The 17797-nt window shown below is 51.8% G+C and overlaps 1 protein-coding gene across 1 annotated transcript; it reads left to right on the top strand.

Moving 5' to 3' along the window:
- Positions 1-17: 17 nt before the first annotated feature.
- glcci1a (glucocorticoid induced 1a) lies at positions 18-16821 on the top strand. The gene is made up of 8 exons (XM_056583505.1): positions 18-404; positions 6354-6505; positions 9616-9705; positions 12651-12827; positions 13055-13207; positions 14376-14595; positions 15922-16048; positions 16539-16821. Exons 1-8 carry the CDS (start codon positions 35-37, stop codon positions 16819-16821), a joined length of 1572 nt encoding a protein of 523 aa, XP_056439480.1. The 5' UTR covers positions 18-34.
- Positions 16822-17797: the final 976 nt, after the last annotated feature.

The raw sequence follows: 17797 nt of genomic DNA, 5'->3' as shown, positions 1-17797 counted from the left end.
ACTGTAGAAGTGAGTCAATCTGTGGTTAATAACAATGTCAGCATCAGCCTCCTCCTCCGCGGGCCCGCCAAGGGGTAAGGCCGGCGGGGACGCGGCCCCTCCGACCCCCTTGGCCGGCAGCGGCAGCGCCGCGCATCGCCCGCTGCAGCCCCTCCGCGCCACGGTTCCGTTCCAGCTTTTGCATGGAAACCAGCAGAGCCCGACCCGCTCTCCCTCCTCCTTCTCCTCCTTCTCCTCCTCCTCCGCAGTCGGTAACAACAGCGGATCAGCGACGTGCTCCAGTCCCGCCAGCCCGACCCCACTGCTGCTTACGAGCCCAGGAGGAAGCGGCTCTGAGGTCAGGCTGGTGCCCCGACAGAGGCTCTCTCCGCCCGACAGGAGCTCGCCGGAGCCCGTATCCAAAGGTAACGACGTGACGTGAGGTCATCGGTTCGCATCCCATCCCTGCTGCTCGGATAGCTCGGTGACTAGCAGGCTAGCTGTCTAAGTGGGTCAGATCATTGGTGGAGGAGCCGGGGGGATTTTGAGGGACACCAAAGAATGAACAACAACAACAACACCAACAACAACAGAGAACCGATCATCAAACCTGTCATATATCGATAAGGTATTGATCATTACATAATTGCTGTTTTTATGATTCGGTTGATGCGATTATAGTTTTGCGTTAGGCAAAAGGTTGACGTTAAACTAAATCATAAAAAAATCGTGGAATAGCTCGAAGTGTATATTAGTTATAATGTAATGTTAGACTTCGTGGTTAAAGAGGTCCTTATAGATGCGATCATTCATTTGAGGAAATGGATGGCAGTGATGATGCGGCTCCTGCTGCGTAGCAGTCCTCACACGAACCCCTCGGTGTTCATCCAAAACATCCATCGGCCATGGGCTTCACCGAGTGCTAGTTCTATAATATGTATTCTGATGTTCAATATCCACCAGCTAAAGGGGGAGCATGATGTGATGACATGTCCCTTGCCCATGGCAGCACAGGGGCCTAGCTAAAGCCTCCCCAGACATAAACACAGCAGCCGTGCTGCTAGCTGTTGCACACTTGCACGAATATAGCAAAGCTTCATGCAGAAATGAAAGAATTACCAACAAAAAATAACCTGGTTAACATCAGACATGACGGCACCAAAGGTTTGTGTTTCATTGTAACGGCAGACGCACATATCTACTGTCTCTCAAATATGTATTTGTTTAAGCACACTGTATCTTGTAATTGCCCAATAAATAAACCAAACCACTTTTCAGCTATGCATGCTTTATAGCACGCAGCGATGCAGCCTCCTCAGGTTTCAGGGGGGAAGCATCAAATACACATGTAGCATGTTGTATTAGAGCCACTGTGTTTTTGAAATGTCAAAAACATGTCTTACAGTGACCTGCAGACCGCCACAATAACTGAGTAAAGAAAGTAAACGGATTAACACAAATCAGTAAGGCTGCACGTATTGCATGTTTTAAGCTAATTATAAAGCCCATGCATTACAACATTAGATTCCTATGAATTGACGTCATACTTGCTATTACTAGGAAATAGAAATCAATGCTTCCTATGTTATGTGATGCAGAGGAAGAGTTGTCAAATGGTAATGACTAGTCACCCCCGTCCCCATGTCTGTCCTAATGCGCCTCGGTCAGGCCCCGGTTCCACCAGCGGGCCGGGGCCCTCTGGTGGAACCGGGGCCCGCTCCGAGGTCTGTGGGCCGCTGTGTGTTCTCCGGAGCCTCACGTCTGCGGTGGAGCAGTAAAATTCTGTCGTCATGGCTACGGTTCTTTGAGCATACGGCCGCTGGTGTAGCAGACCGATGTGGATTACACACTGGGAGGGGTTTTAAAAAACACTAGTGTGAGTCGGGTATGAAGGTTGAGAATACAAGTTCAACCTTCATCTCCTGGAGATAAGTAACAAGCGGTGCAACCGGTCTGTTTATTAAAACAACACGCCTCGCTCGGTTTGTTCTATGAACCGCCCTCCTCAACCAGCAATCTGCCCGAGAACTGCCTGAGAACACCAACAGCTGTTGCTATCTACAAGTATACGAGCACTGAATGGGCCCATGTCTGATGGCCATTTTGTGGTCTTGGCCTGTAAATCCTAGAATCCTTTTGAAACCCGTGGGCCTCGGTGGATCAGTGGGGCGATTATACAGTGGGTTGTCTGGGGCTGTGTTCTTTTGTATACGCCCCTCCTGTCCTTGCACGATGGGGGTGATGCTGTCAGGCTGCTAGGTCTTATGCTATAGCTCTCAACGTGTCCTAAACATCTTTTCTACCCATAACCCTGGGACTGTAGTAGGCTTCCATTCGACACTTCATTTAGGCAGTGCAAAGTTGAACTGTGTGTGTGTGTGTGTGTGTGTGTGTGTGTGTGTGTGTGTGTGTGTGTGTGTGTGTGTGTGTGTGTGTGTGTGTGTGTGTGTGTGTGTGTGTGTGTGTGTGTGTGTGTGTGTTTTAGTTACCCTACACAGGAGCAAAGGACCATGCAATCCAGACAGCCAATGACAGGAAGTCATAGGCTTGTTTTCATTTCAGCCGTTCAACCGAGCCAGAGGTGGGGGTGGGTGGGGGAGGTCACGGGTGGTTCAACATAAGGCCCTCGAGACGATGGACTCTTTAATCAGTACGCCCGGCCAGGCAGGAAGTCATGCTAGAGAAGGGACCCCGTCTTTTGGAGGACTGTTAACATGGTACGAGGTAGGGGTCTTAAAGTCTGACCTCCCCCTGATCACTTTCTGTTCCATGAAGGAAAGGCTCGGCATCATTAAATTTCATCAAACAGTTTTGATGTCCATCATTACAAAATGGTTCAAGTCACCTCAGCAGATCCTTCTTCTAGAATCCAAAATACTAATTTTGTTTATTACACTTTTTCAACATTCATAATCAGTGTGGTTAGATGGCACCTAAAAATCAATGCGTTCTAAGTGTTTGGTGTTAGTCATAAGCAGAGTCTCGTACGATTCCAGCTATCACTCATTTAACCAGCTAAGTTTCTAGGGTAACCGCATTGGGCCTTTCCTCATCGCGGTGGTCCTCCATCCCTGGCCTAATAAACGAGGCCCCATACTGTATTGCAGGCAACATGTGTTGTGTGGAGCCTTCCTTGGGCCCGGTCCTACTAACTCAGTCGCCCCTACTGCTGCTTGTACGAGGGAGGCTTCCCTTGTGTCTGTGGGGAGGCTCATGCTCAGCCACAATTTAGAGTACGCTGTCAGTGCGTTCTGTTGCCATAGCAGTACCTCTCTCCTGGTTTATGGGGCAGACAAACCCCAAACAGGCCTCACTTAACACTAGAATAGACTGATGTGCAGTCTCTGGTCTTTTCACCTTTTTTGCCACATCTTTGACACATGTCAAATTGGCTCTTGCGTATCAACAGGAAGGTTCTGTATTCTGAAAGATATTTTTATGCCTTCTATGGCCAGTGGAGTAGAGAGGGACCGGGAAGTGACTGAAAGAGGGAAGGAATGACATGTGTATTGAATGGAGCCGTGGTTGCTCAAGGCATTGCACATGTGGTGAGCGTGTCAGTGGGCTGAGCCACCAAGCCTCCGCAGGAAGGCTTCAGTATTAGTGCACTTTTGTTACATCAGGTTTTAAAGAAGACCTTAAATCAGAATCCTCCTCCTTGTATTCAGTATTCTGGCTGGTAGACCATGTCACCCAAAGTAGTTCCCATTGTTTCATTGCCACAGTGTAATACGGTAATACCTGTAACTTGGCACGAAATTATGTTTCTCTGGGATACACACACCAGATAAGTCTTGATATGGTAAAAAGTTCTATCTTGAACCTCCTGAAACTAACAAACACACACACACGCACACATGCTTGGAGCTGTGTGTTGGCCACCAGTCTGGCAGACAATATCACGATGCACGAATTACAAGTTGATACGTAAGGTATCTTGCATGGAAATACTATACTGTAATAACACATCCTATATAGACAGTGGGTTGTACGTACAGAGAGTTTTGCTGCTACTCATGAGTTGAATACGGTAACTGCAGTTCTGATCCAGCATCGGAGAACGCAATGTTAATCACACCTAACATTACCTTACTTACCCCAACATGAGGGCTGGGAAATGGCTAATGGCCACAGCCTTATTGCTGTTAGCTAAGTTGGCTTACAAGCCTGCCCCAAAGAGAGCAGCATTGCCTCACCCCGGCATATGTGTTCAGCCTCTTCACTCCCCAGATGCTACCAGTCCCAAGGCTACCATATGGATATTCTTTAGCTTCTCGCATTAATGTTCACAACAAAAGAGCGCCTTTTTGTTGAGCGTTTTACCTCAAGGGGTGATTCTGGAACGTTCTGTAGAGGACCAAGTGTCCTCGTTTGCCTTCCAGTCCGCTCTCCTCTCTTTCCTCACTCTCTTTCCTCTCTCCTCTTCCTCGTTCCAGCAGGGGTGGAAGTGGTGCCACATTAGCTAGCACAGGAGGCCCATTAAGCACAGACCTACAACTGGCAAGAGACTTACAACGAGATGAGGAGGGTGGGAATATTGTCGTCTCTAGCCAAGGGACGCGACATGAAGCAAATAAGCGTGCCTTTATTATCGTACTGGTGCATGCATCTTGATTTATGAACACATGATAACGGTAGCATCGTAAGAATAAACAAAATACCTTGAGCCAATGTTTCCTTCTCCTTATGGCGAGGTGTAGAACTTGCCTCTGTGTAAAGGTCTTTGTGAAAAAAAACAAGAATCTGCCATTCATCAGGTTTGCTCCCTGAGGTTGAGGTTGAGCTCGGGACACCAGCGGTCAGGCCGGGTCTGCTAGGGCCAGAGGCGGGAGACCTCTCCATCTAAAATAAATCCTTTTCAGGACTCCAGCGGAGATGGGCTGGTTCCCATTTCCTGTGAATGGTCCCATCATCATTTCTGAACAGGTAGTTCTCCATGAAGTGGACGAAAGAAACCGGGCAACACTGGTTACTGGGCCACACTGAGGGAGCAACAGCATTGATGATATGGCAATACCATAATCATATTTATTTGGTAGTATTTGTATTCATAAAAGGGGGAGTATCTCCATTGCTGTGTGTGTGTGTGTGTGTGTGTGTGTGTGTGTGTGTGTGTGTGTGTGTGTGTGTGTGTGTGTGTGTGTGTGTGTGTGTGTGTGTGTGTGTGTGTGTGTGTGTGTGTGTGTGTGTGTGTGTGATTTCCTACTGTTGACCTTTTACTCGTGGTTATTTCTGGCCTAGAGTAAACCGAGGTTATTGACCCCTTGATGATCTGAATGAATGTTTAATACCACTATGTTTGACATTTCACTTTGTATCGACAACCTGACTCTATGCTTAACTACACAAGAGAAAATCATATATATATGTGTTTCTCCAGTGCTTTGCATTGAGTGTTGATGTATACATATGCAAAACATTCACCATTGCAGCTTTTGTAAAAATAAAAGTCATGTTGATACTGGGGCCAGTCATATCGTGATACAATGTCAATATAAATGGGATGTATTGTGCAATAACTATTTGCTTGATCAATATTTATTACGTAATGGCGTTAATCCACTACACAGTGCAGTGGGTATGATGATTGTACTACCGCAGCTATTGCCTAATACTGAACCCTATTCGGCACATTCACACTTTCACACATTCACAGTCAGATCAGTATGTACCGCAGGCTCCAACCACACTACAGCATGGTTAGCAAGACGTTCTCACATGGTCCAGAGTATCACACTGACTACTAAGGACAGTGGGAATACCTCTGTGTCTCCTCATCTCTGTCTCCTCATCTCTGTGTCTCCTCGTCTCTGTCTCCTCATCTCTGTCTCCTCATCTCTGTGTCTCCTCATCTCTGTCTTCTCGTCTCTGTGTCTCCTCGTCTCTGTCTCCTCATCTCTGTCTCCTCATCTCTGTGTCTCCTCATCTCTGTCTTCTCGTCTCTGCTTCCTCGTCTCTGCCTCCTCGTCTCTGCCTCCTCGTCTCTGCCTCCTCGTCTCTGCCTCCTCGTCTCTGCCTCCTCGTCTTTCCCATCTCGTCTCTGACTCCTCGTCTCTGTCTCCTCGTCTCTGTGTCTCCTCATCTCTGTGTCTCCTCATCTCTGTGTCTCCTCCTCTCTGTCTCCTCATCTCTGTGTCTCCTCATCTCTGTCTCCTCATCTCTGTCTCCTCATCTCTGTCTCCTCATCTCTGTGTCTCCTCATCTCTGTCTCCTCGTCTCTGTCTCCTCGTCTCTGTCTCCTCGTCTCTGACTCCTCGTCTCTGTCCTCGTCTCTGTCTCCTCGTCTCTAACTCCTCGTCTCTGTCCTCGTCTCTAACTCCTCGTCTCTGACTCCTCGTCTCTGACTCCTCGTCTCTGACTCCTCATCTCTGCAGCTGAGAGGCCAAAGGCCCAGCAGGTGAGGAGCGTGGGAGCCATCAGGCGGACCTCCTCTCTGGGCACCATCACTGGGCCCTACCTCACCGGCCAGTGGCCCCGGGACCCCCACCTGCACCACCCGTCCTGTATGAAAGATAAATCAACACAGGTACCCTCCCCCCTCACCTCCCATCAACACACACACACACACACACACACACACACACACACACACACACACACACACACACACACACACACACACACACACACACACACACACACACACACACACACACACACACCCCTTTCTTTGAGTCATCTGAAGACATCACCACAGATCCACATCTCGCTGTGATTACCGGTTCCCTGAATGGCTGAATTTGTACAGTCAGTGTTAGGCTGGCAGGGGGGAAAGAGCAGCCAGTGAGTACTGCTGCAGCCAGTGTGGACGTGATCCCCAGGTCCATGGCTGGAGGTACGGGCCGTGCCTCAGCCGTCACGTGTTCCCCTGCAGCTGCTGGGGGGGCCGCCAGGGCAAATGAGGAACTCGGAAGCAGAAGTGCCTGCTACTTCTTGTCTGAACTGAAATGTCCTCCCATATGTTTGAAGACAACATCCTGTCTCCTGCTTTGCTATCATAACCTCTGGATGCACCAAACGTGATAGCCTGCTGACACTCTTCATGTTGGCCAAGAGATGTTAAGTAGCAAAGACCACCTACTTTATGGGGGCCAATCTCTTGTCGGTACTTTGGTTCTTTATTTATTTGTTGACATGCCTTTGAAATGAAGGATGGGCTAGGAGTCTTGAGTCAAGCTATTTCAGTGTTGGTACTAGGGCTGCACGATATATATCGTTTTCGTTTAGAAATTGCGATATTCATACTGTTTTCTTTTAAATATCAATGACTTATTAACAAGATAAATCTGTCAGAATAACATAATTTACGCCTGATTTACGGATCCTTGAAAACACAGTTTGTTGCCAGGGATTGACATGCAGGCTCTGAATGCCCACAGCGAACCACCAATCACAGAGGACAGGGTGCCAGCGTCCAGGGCCCTACGCCCGGCCCCCGCGGGCCCCGGGGCTCTCCAACCGGCCCCAAGGCGGAGGGGTGTTCCAGGGGATAGTTAGCCAAGTGGTACCCGGGGCAGAACGCTTCTTTTGGAAATTGCGACTGAAAAATGTTTTGAACTGCAGTGCGTTTTGGGATTTGAGAAAGCACGGATCATCAACAGCTGACAATCATCGTATTTACTTGCGAGTTGTTAGTTTTTCACTGGGTGGTGAAAAGCATCCTGCACAGAGAAGCCTCTTTATACAACCCAGTAAGAAGAAGGCAACATTGAACCAGAGCATGGATCCTTTCCACAGAGGAGTCCAGTGAGGAGCGTGCTGCCGCATGGAACTGTCTGCATCTCCTCCGCTGGACACGGGGGGTAGGAGCGGAGCGTGGTGAACTCATGGCAGCAGGCCATGCTCTGAATGTTACATAGTATGGGGTTCATGATTATCCTTTATCAGAGACTAGAGCTAGGGTCCTGCCCACAGGCTGCCCTGCCAGGGCTAAGATAACGACATCTAAGGGTGCGTTGACTTATATGACCTCCACGTGACCGGTAACATTGCCTGGCTGGCCTCTTGCCCCGCACCCCATATGCTAGCCCCCAATACCACAACACAACACACACACACACACACACACACACACACACACACACACACACACACACACACACACACACACACACACACACACACACACACACACACACACACACACAGAGAGACAAACACACACACACACACACACACACACACAGACAGACCATCTCTTTGACACAGGCATCCCTTTAGGGATCTAAAGACAATACACTAGAAACTAAAGCTTATATCCTAGTGTAGAACTAACTGCTACTCCAGAACTATTCATGGCCCTTAAGCGTAACCCAGAGTTCGCCATCGCTTTGTTTTTACTAATATAGATTAGACTTATTCTATAAAAGTAATAATGATGTGTTGTTTCAAAAGCATTTGGAGTCCTGGATGTTAGATGCTGTTTCTGTCCGACGTGTGTGAGTGGCACATTTAGAATATTAATAATGAGATCTATATTTTAAATGGTCCTGGTCGTGAAAAGGCCCCGCCCCTTCAGACGTCAGGGCTCCTCTATTGGTCAGGCCTGTCAGGGCTCCTCTATTGGTCAGGCCTGTCAGGGCTCCCCTATTGGTCAGGCCTGTCAGCCCAGCAGGAAGAGGGTCAATCCTCCGTCTGTTCACACCTTTCTCTCTCTGCCCGCTTTGCATATTGGCCCACAGAGTGAAACATGACGGGGCTTTGGCCTCTTTTCCACCCGGGTATTTTCCAGTGCTGAGCCTTTCCACAGCTTTGCCTTCCAGTTTTAGTGTGGCTCTTAGGCCCCCGGAGGCCTCCAGGGCCCGTCCGCTGGGAGCCGCTAAAACAAGTGTGTGTTGGAATAACCCCGAAACCCCCCGAGAGAGAGAGAGAGAGAGAGAGAGAGAGAGAGAGAGAGAGAGAGAGAGAGAGAGAGAGAGAGAGGGAGAGAGAGGGAGAGGGAGAGAGAGAGAGAGAGAGAGAGAGAGAGAGAGAGAGAGAGAGAGAGAGAGAGAGAGAGAGAGAGAGAGAGAGAGAGAGAGAGAGCCAGCCACTGACTTGCTGGAAAAATGAATAAACAAACGTCCCTTTGAGTCAAGAGCCATTAGGATGAGCAAGGCTGGAATTCAATTTCCTCCCTCTGTCAGGCTACAAACTGGGAGTGTGTGCGTGTGCACTCATCTGTTAGTTAACAGGATAGGCGAAGGGATGCAGTGTCATCCATGACCCTCACAACACAACAACCAGCGGTGTGTGTGTGTTTGTGGCACATAGCTTCACGAAGCTGCATGGGATCGGCTGCTGTCGGCTTTGTGTCGTCATGTGTGATTGCAGGTACAAAAGGCATATTGGTTTATTGCTGCGTTCTCACTGTAAACCTTCTATGTATTTTATCATTAAAGAGTGTTAAGCTGTCACTGTGGTATTCTGTAGTATGTTCTTATAATGTTGTCCCTAAAGCTCTGGATGGATGGTTAATGGTGAATACATGGTGGTGATATATATGGGTTGGTGCAAAGCACGCCAAGAAGAACCACAACAACGGAGCCTATCCACACAGGGGGTCATGCCTTCAGCCACAGCAGAACGTCAAACTGCCGCATGATTCCTCCATTCGGTTGATTTCATCGCCGTGTGTCCCTGTGCTCTTGTGTTCAGACCCCCGTGTGTTGGATTGAAGAGGTGGAGGAGAAGAGGAGCACACACCAGCGATCCGCCTCCTGGGGCAGCACTGACCAGCTCAAAGAGGTACGGGGCGGGCACGCCGTCACGCAACGATGCACACGCACCCAACGCACGCACGCATGCGCACAACCTGCGCACGAAGCGCACACGTGCACGCAACGTACATGTGCACGCCACGTAGGCACAAACGCAGCGCAACGTACACGCGCACGTAAATCACGTAAAGTATGCACGCATGCACACAGCAGGCAGGCAGTCAGACAGGCACACGCACAGACAGGCAGGCAGGAAACCAAGGCACGCAAGCTGCCATTGAACCGGCAATCAAACTAAGGTCATTAAAAGCTCTTTCGACTGCTTTATGAGGAATAGCGTGACAGCTGGCGGGAGTTGTTCCACATTCCAGCCAAACGGAAAATCTTTCCCGCTTAATCAGATCCCTTAGTTCCTTGTGCGTCCGATAGCCGTGGAACAGCCTATCTTCTGCATCTGAGCGGCCTGGCCACGAGCGTGCAACGTACACAGGGACCAGGAGCAGCTCCTGTTTGAGGACGTGTCTTCTGGCCTGATGCTGCTGCTCGCTGTCAGACAGACAGACATGCGGCCAGACTGGCAGGGCTCCACCCAGCTGTCTGTTGAAAGGGGAGGTGGTAGATAAGCCTATCTCCTCTGCTAACGACCGACATCCCCTCCATAGATTACGCTGGGCGCAATCTATGGGCCTTCACAGCCGCCGCCACCGCCGCCGCCGCCGGGGGGGGGGGGGGGGCATATGATGTTGTCCCTGTAGCTCTGAGGGATGGTAACTGGTGGATCTACCCTGGTTGGTTGAACGCATTGGTTGAGCAATAGGGTGTTCCACCCCAGTTCACCTTGTTATCGTCGTGTTCTCAATTCACAATTTAAACACGCTTCTCCCTGGGAGTGCCTGAACAACGTGTTCCCTGCATTGTGATTGGGCAGCTGAGGAACGGACCGGCCCGAATAGGAGAACTCCTCAGAAGCAGGGTCACATGACCCCTGCAGTCGGCCACATGTCACACGACTACAGCTAACGGGTTGAGACGCCCCTTCTGCTCCATTATTAGCATCGTATTCATTTGATCCACTCATGCACAGCGTGAACGTAGAACTCTTCCGTTTGGGTCTCCGAGCGTCTGAACGGGACGCCTGATCCAGCGTCACGTCTTTACACCACGTCAACCGTTGTCACTGGAGACGGGCACTCAGTGTGTAACCCTGATGTGGAGTAAGAAGGGAGCTAATGGCTGTGGTCTTCCTCTATGCGTGGGACTCTGCTGGAGGGTAATCCATCCGCATCAATGCAACCACGTGACGTCACTACTCTACTATGGGACTGACACCAGCGTGTTGAGATGGATTCTATTTCCTGCCATTCCCTGTGTCCATCTGCATTCCACCAAACAGCTGTGGAACAGACCACCAAAATGTGATGTGTGTGTGTTATTGTGACCAAATAAGGATGGCCGACTTGCCTGCCTCACCAGACTAGTAAATCCCTGGGAAACCTTAAATGATGAACCAAAACACTTTGTCTCCTTTCCATTAACTGTAGTGTTTGGCTGGCTAGCGTTTCCCCTCTTAGACACTGAGCATATCTATCCACTGCCATGCATTTCTGCAGAACGTATGACTGCTCCGCATTTATCCTCTATATAACATGGATTCACATCTAGATAATGAAAGCAGCATAACTAGCTCCGTCAGTGTTGAATCTAGGGATGTAGTCATTTAGCAACCTTCTGATGCTGTGGTCTTCATACAGATGATAAACCACAGATACATTTTGACATGTCAGTGCTTTCCACAAATCTTCAAATACAGGGAATATTCACTGTAGGGCAATAAATCAAATGGGGAAGGATTTTGGACTAAACAGAAAAGCCAGGCGCTTATAAATTAAATTAAAATGAATTATTTTAACGTGTTAAACTGGCAGAATTGCATTCCTGTGGGAAACAACAAACTAACCCTGACCAGAGAATTGCTGTGAATTGAAAGACAGCGCTCTACATTTCTGCGTCATTTGGCCAACGATAGTGCAAACAAACAAACAGAGAAATCCAACCCGTGGTCGAGTGCTGCTGCTGGTCCCGCCGGCGGGACGGGGGTCCATTCTGCTCCTCCCCAGCCCAGGCAGCTCCCACGCCCCCGCTGCCCCGGCCCAGTGGCCCCGGGGCCCCACAGGAAGAAACCTGACCAGAGGCCCTGGTTCACCTGTGATGTGTGAGGAGAGGAAACCAGACCTACCCGCTCCACGGTGTCTAAGCAGCGGCCCGGCCAGAGAGAGGAGGGGATCGCGTGTCGGCCCTTTCAGACGGCCCTCTGTGTTACGTTTGTGTGTGTGTGTGTGCGCGCGTGCGTGTGTAGGAACATGTGTGGACATGTGATCCCAGGCATGTGCAGACAAGTTCCGGGCCGGAGTGTACAGATTTGAGCAGGCCGATGGTCCTCAGAGTCCAACCACTGCTTGTGGTTCCTAAATGAACCAGCGGTCGCCCCCCTCCTACTCAGAGCTCGGACTGGGTCTGCAGCACATGACCCACACATCATGTCCCACCCTTCTGAAGGCAGACCCTCTCTCATGGATCAATTAGAGCCGTTGTAGTCATCATGACACCATTAGCTGGCTGTTGGTCTACTAGACTCTGTGCTCGTTCTGGAATTCAACCCATGGATGTGTGTTACCCTCAGCGCTACCCTCCACAGTCTCCGTTCTGCCCCATCGCCCAGCTCCCGGGTTCAGTCCCCTCCGGTACCGATGGGGACCTCCAGTGGCGGCCTCTGCGTATAACACGTGTTGTTTCATTAGCCTCACCGCATGACAAAGGTCCTGCAGGAAAGTTCAGTCAGGCCTCCGTTCAGATCTCAACCGTATCCCTCATCTCCACCTCACCTAAAAGTGAGGGAGATGGCTTGGCTGTAATCACCGTGTCTCCCCTCTCCCTCTGCCTCTCCCTCTCTCCCCCCCCCCTCTCCCCCAGCAGATAGCCAAGCTAAGGCAGCAGCTGCATCGAAGCAAGCAGAGCGGGCGCCACCACCCCCTCCCCCACCTCCCCCCGCACAGCGGCAGGGACAAGGACTGCCTCTCCCCCCCGCCTCCGTGCATCGCCTACGGCCCCGCCACCACCCTCAGCCCCCTCACGGCCCTCAGCCAGCTGCAGGTACACACACACACACACACACACACACACACACACACACACACACACACACACACACACACACACACACACACACACACACACACACACACACACACACACACACACACACACACACAGCACGCACACCTGACACTCCCAGGGGCTCAAGAATGATGATAGTGAATCCGATGTGTCTCACCCGCCCCGCTGTGATCCTCCCCTCTCCGTGCCCTCTGCCCCAGCAGCAGGGCTCCATGTCTAAGCCTGCCGCCCTGCCGCTGGCCAGCATCTCGGTGCCCAAGCCGTCCATCTCACGGGTCCCCAGCAGCATGGAGGGCATCAACCACGAGCTGGAGAAGGTCTTCATCAGGGACCACGGCGACAAGGACGAGCTCAAGGTCAGCGCCGCCCGGGGAAAAAGCTCTCGCACTCTGGTTTCACGAGGCCTTCCTTAAGAAGGCCGATAGTAGGCCGATAGAACGATAGTAGGCCCCTCAAGGCTCAGCCAATCGTAGCCCATCGTCCAGGGGGGGGCGGGATAGCGTAGCCGCAATGATGCATAGAACCTCCCTGCGGCTGGCTGTCATTAGTGTCTGCTCAGTAACTAGAAACAGTAAATAGTTGAGCAATATACCTTTAGAATGTGTACGCTTTGTTCAGTTAGCTTATATCTGCATACAAATATTCACGCACTACCAAAGAAGAACGGATAATGTTTCATATTTGCTGTTGTGCACCCTGGTAGTGAAACGGAGACTATTGGGAAATCACTTTCATGTTAAGTGAGAATTAAGATCCGCTACTCTTCTGATATATTGATATGCTCAAGGAATTCTTATTCACACAGACGTGTGTGTGTAGTGCAAAGGACCCGACATGCAGCAGGATTTGTAATGACCGTTTTGTTGGGATGTTTAACTGCAGGGACACCAGGTGATACGAGTGGCAAAGCATTTGAGTTTGGTTTACCATGTTGATTGGGCATTAATAATATAATAATAATGGATTGAATTTATATAGCGCTTTTCTAGACACTCAAAGACGCTTTACAGTGAAGGGGGGACCTCACTAACCACCACCAGTGGGTAGCCCCCACCTGGGTGATGCACGGCAGCCAATCTGCGCCAGAACGCTCACCACACACCAGCTTGAGGTGGAGAGTGAGGGAATTAATGAGTCAGCCAATTATACAGGAGGATGCTCAGGGGGCCAGATTGAATGAGCCTGGATGGGCCAGGACACCGGGGAAACCCCTACTCTTTGTGAAGTGCCCTGGGATCTTTTATGACCTCAGCGAGTCAGGACCTCGGTTTTACGTCTCCTCCGAAGGACGGAGACTTTGCAAAGTCCCATTAGATTGTGTTCAAACTTTATTTTTTCATAACTTCAGTTATCCATTTTAAACACTGTGCTACGTCGATGTTTCAGGTTGAATGAAGCTAATGATGATGATGTTAGATATATCCATCTACTTCCATCACCCATTGTGATGTGCGCATTGATCCGGGCACCATGCATGGCGTGGTCCTCACATCGCCCCTTCCCCCTCCCCTTCCCCCCTCCCAGGCCCTGGAGGTCCCTGACGGCCGGCGGGCCCCCTGCCCCCCCCAGCAGCGCAGCAGCAGCACCCGCAGCGTGGACACTCAGACCCCCTCCTCGGGGCCCGGCCGCTCCAGCAGCTGCTCCAGCCTGTCGCCCTGCCCCTCGCCCGCCACCGCCGGCCCCCCGGGGTCCCACGCCGGCAGCCCCTACTCCACCGACGAGCTGCTGTACGACCGCGACAAAGGTAGGCCCCGCCCTGGGGGGGGGGGTACCACCGTAACAGCGTGACCTCCCGTCACCGTGGAAACGTGAGTTCAAGTCTAGAGAGGAAAGGGAGCCGGTTGGTTGCCCGGCTGGTTTATGAGCGTCAAACCCCACCTGATTGGACGAGCTTCGAGAGGTCAGCGTCCACCTGCAGGTCAAAGGTTAAATCGTTGGACTCCAGGTGGACGATCGAGGGGTCCGCTGCCCCAGGGTCGTACCCAGAGCTGGCTCCACGTCCTCCTCTTAGGGCCTTCCCCCGCCACTGTCCCTACCTCGTACCCACTGCTAGCTAGCGGATGCCTGTAGTGGTGTCTGTCTGTCTGTCTGTCCGTCTGGGGGTCCGCACAGGACGGTGTCTGAGGTGCAGTCCATACTCGTTGGCCCGCTGTTCCATCCCGTCTGCATATGTAGTCGTACCTCGAGATGTGAGCGGGCTCATACATGCAGCTCATGGAGCCAGATCACATTGTACGAGGCGTGCACAGATGTATGGGAGGGGGAACAGGCATCACCTGGGCTACAGCACCTGGCCCCCTGCTGCCGGCAGACGGAGAGGGGCCTCAGTCCCCCTCGGGCCGCGCAGGTGGGATAGAAGACTGCTGCCTTTAGGCCACGGGCCGGACCATAGGGAGGCGGGGCCTGTAGGATTTGGGTAGGCGTGGCCTGTAGGACGCTAGGTAGGAGTGGCCTGTAGGGCGTTGGGTGGGTGTGGCCTGAAGGACGTTGGGTAGGCCTGGCCTGTAGGACGCTAGGTGGGTGTGGCCTTTAGGACGTTAGGTAGGCGTGGGCTGTAGGTAGGCGTGGCCTGTGGGACGGTAGGTAGGTGTGGCCTGTAGGACGTTAGGTAGGCGTGGGCTGTAGGTAGGCGTGGCCTGTAGGACGGTAGGTAGGTTTTGGCCTGTAGGACGGTAGGTAGGTGTGGGACACTTTCATTAAGACACTTCCTTAACATCAGCCTCAAACATTACAACCTCCTGGTAAATCATTGAGTGAGAAGGTTGAGAACCAGAACACGCTTCTCGTTGTGTTTGAACGTTGTGTCGGGTGGGTTGGGTTTAGAAGAAAATGCTATTAGAAGTCTGCCGCTCAGCATGGATGCTGAGCGGCAGACTTCAGGGCTCGCCCGGGCGTCCAGCCTCCTGAACCTACGACGCATGCATGCACGGCTTGAACCAGGAACCTCCAGCAAGTGGTGGGATATTGAGTGCCCCTCTGGTCGGGACCCCAGGAGCCAGGCGATGACCCAGCTGGTGGTCCTGCACTGGGCCTCCTTGTGACGCCGCTCTGATCCCATGTCTCCTTCCAGGTGCCGACAGCGGGAGCAGCTCCCCGCTGCCCAAGTTCGCCTCCTCGCCCAAGCCCAACAACAGCTACATGTTCAAGCGGGAGCCGCCCGAGGGCTGTGAGAAGATCAAAGCCTTCGAGGAGACCAGGTATGGGTTCTGGTCCCCCCTGCTCCGTCTCTGAACCGCCGTCCCGGTGTCTCTGGTCTGACGTCTCCCCGAGTGAATTATGGCCTCGTTTGTAATACATAGCGTCGGCTCATGTAGCTCTAGGTCGAGCGCATTCTTGGTCTTTGAGGAGGCGTGTAAAAGCCCAAGGGGTTGGCTAGCCGCCGCCGTTAAACTCAATGAGTGAAATAAGATTGCTAACATGCATTAGATTGCTAATCTAGTAGCATGATGCTATCATGCTATTAGATGCGGGCTCCCCCTCGGGGAGCCCGCATCTAATAGCATGATAGCATCATATCTAATAGCATGATAGCATCATATCTAATAGCATGATAGCATCATATCTAATAGCATGATAGCATCATATCTAATAGCATGATAGCATCATGGGTTCCTGTGTTCAGAGTGTGATGTAAAGAGTGTCTCTGAGACCGTGTTCCCCCCCCCCCCCCCCCCCTGCCGGTCCCAGCAGCTCCAGGCCGGCCCCGTCCGCCCCGCTCTTCTCCTGCCCCGACAAGAACAAGGTGAACTTCATCTCCACGGGCTCGGCCTTCTGCCCCGTGCGGCTCCAGGGCCCGCTGCACCCCGGGGCCCTGAGCCTCGTGCCCGCTTTCCAGCCCCTCGCCGAGGGCGGGGACCCCCCCCGCCACCAGGGGGAGCCAGAGGGGCCGACCGCGGGGCACCCCGCCGGGACGCCGCCCGACACCGAGGCCCCGCCCCCCCAGACAGACCCCCCCCAGGCGGTCAGTTAAGGGGTCCGAGCAGAGGCTGGCCTCTGCCCCCCCGTTACCCATGCGCTAGCCCCCCACGACCACAACACACACACACAGACGCACACACGGACGCGCACACACACACACACACACACACACACACACACACACACACACACACACACACACACACACCAGAGATACCCCCCCTCGCTCTGCTAGGCAGCGCCTCACATCTTTGCTAATTCTTAATTATTGTTATTGATTTGTTGTTGATTTCCCCCCCCCCCCCCAAATCAATCTTCCCGCCCCACTGCATGATGTGTTGCCATGACAACCCCGTGAGGGAGGGCACCCTGCGGCAGGGGGGGGGGGGGGGGGGGCACAGCGTACACATGACAAGCGGAGTTTGAGGAAGCAGTGACACAAGCTCAATTAGCGTTTGTGTGTTTGTCGGTCGGAGTGTGTGTGTGTGTGTGTGTGTGTGTGTGTGTTTGTAGGTCTGAGTGAGTTTGTGGGTCTGAGTGTATCTTAGTGTGTTTGTGTGTGTGTGTGTGTGTGTTAGTGTGTATCTGCGTGGGGGGGGGGGGGGGGTGAGAGGAAGGGGTGGGGTATGGGGGGCATTCACAGTATGAATAAGCTCTCTACACATGCATATATAAATATATATATAATTTCTTATATCTATAATAGAAAGAAAAAAGTTTGTTTTAAGAAGAAAAAAATGAGGAAAAAACTGTTTCTTTGTTATGTACCTAGCAGGAAAAGACAGCCGTACTATTCAGGATTCTGTTTATACAATCAAGGCCAGCGTTTGGGTCCCTATCCATCAAACACTATGAGAGGAACAGGAAGACGGACGTGGCCTGTCTGGACGTAGCCCATCTCTTCAGGTATATCCCTCGGAGTCTATACTCAGGTAACATGGAGCATATGTCCACACAGTGGTCTGCTGGGGACAGCAATCAGAGCTCAATCAGAGAGGTACCTTATCCCCCCCACCCCCCCCCGGGGG

Source organism: Gadus chalcogrammus, chromosome 22, assembly GCF_026213295.1.
Source record: "Gadus chalcogrammus isolate NIFS_2021 chromosome 22, NIFS_Gcha_1.0, whole genome shotgun sequence".
Classification (NCBI taxonomy): domain Eukaryota; kingdom Metazoa; phylum Chordata; class Actinopteri; order Gadiformes; family Gadidae; genus Gadus; species Gadus chalcogrammus.
The sequence above is the reverse complement of the archived record's forward strand: the minus strand, read 5'-3'. Positions and strand labels throughout refer to the sequence as shown.

Excerpts from the sequence above, each read along its gene's own strand:
- glcci1a (XM_056583505.1), top strand. The coding sequence starts at position 35 with ATGTCAGCATCAGCCTCCTCCTCCGCGGGCCCGCCAAGGGGTAAGGCC. Across the intron at positions 9,706-12,650 it reads GCACTGACCAGCTCAAAGAG|ATAGCCAAGCTAAGGCAGCA; the intron begins GTACGGGGCGGG and ends CTCCCCCAGCAG. Across the intron at positions 14,596-15,921 it reads GCTGTACGACCGCGACAAAG|GTGCCGACAGCGGGAGCAGC; the intron begins GTAGGCCCCGCC and ends GTCTCCTTCCAG.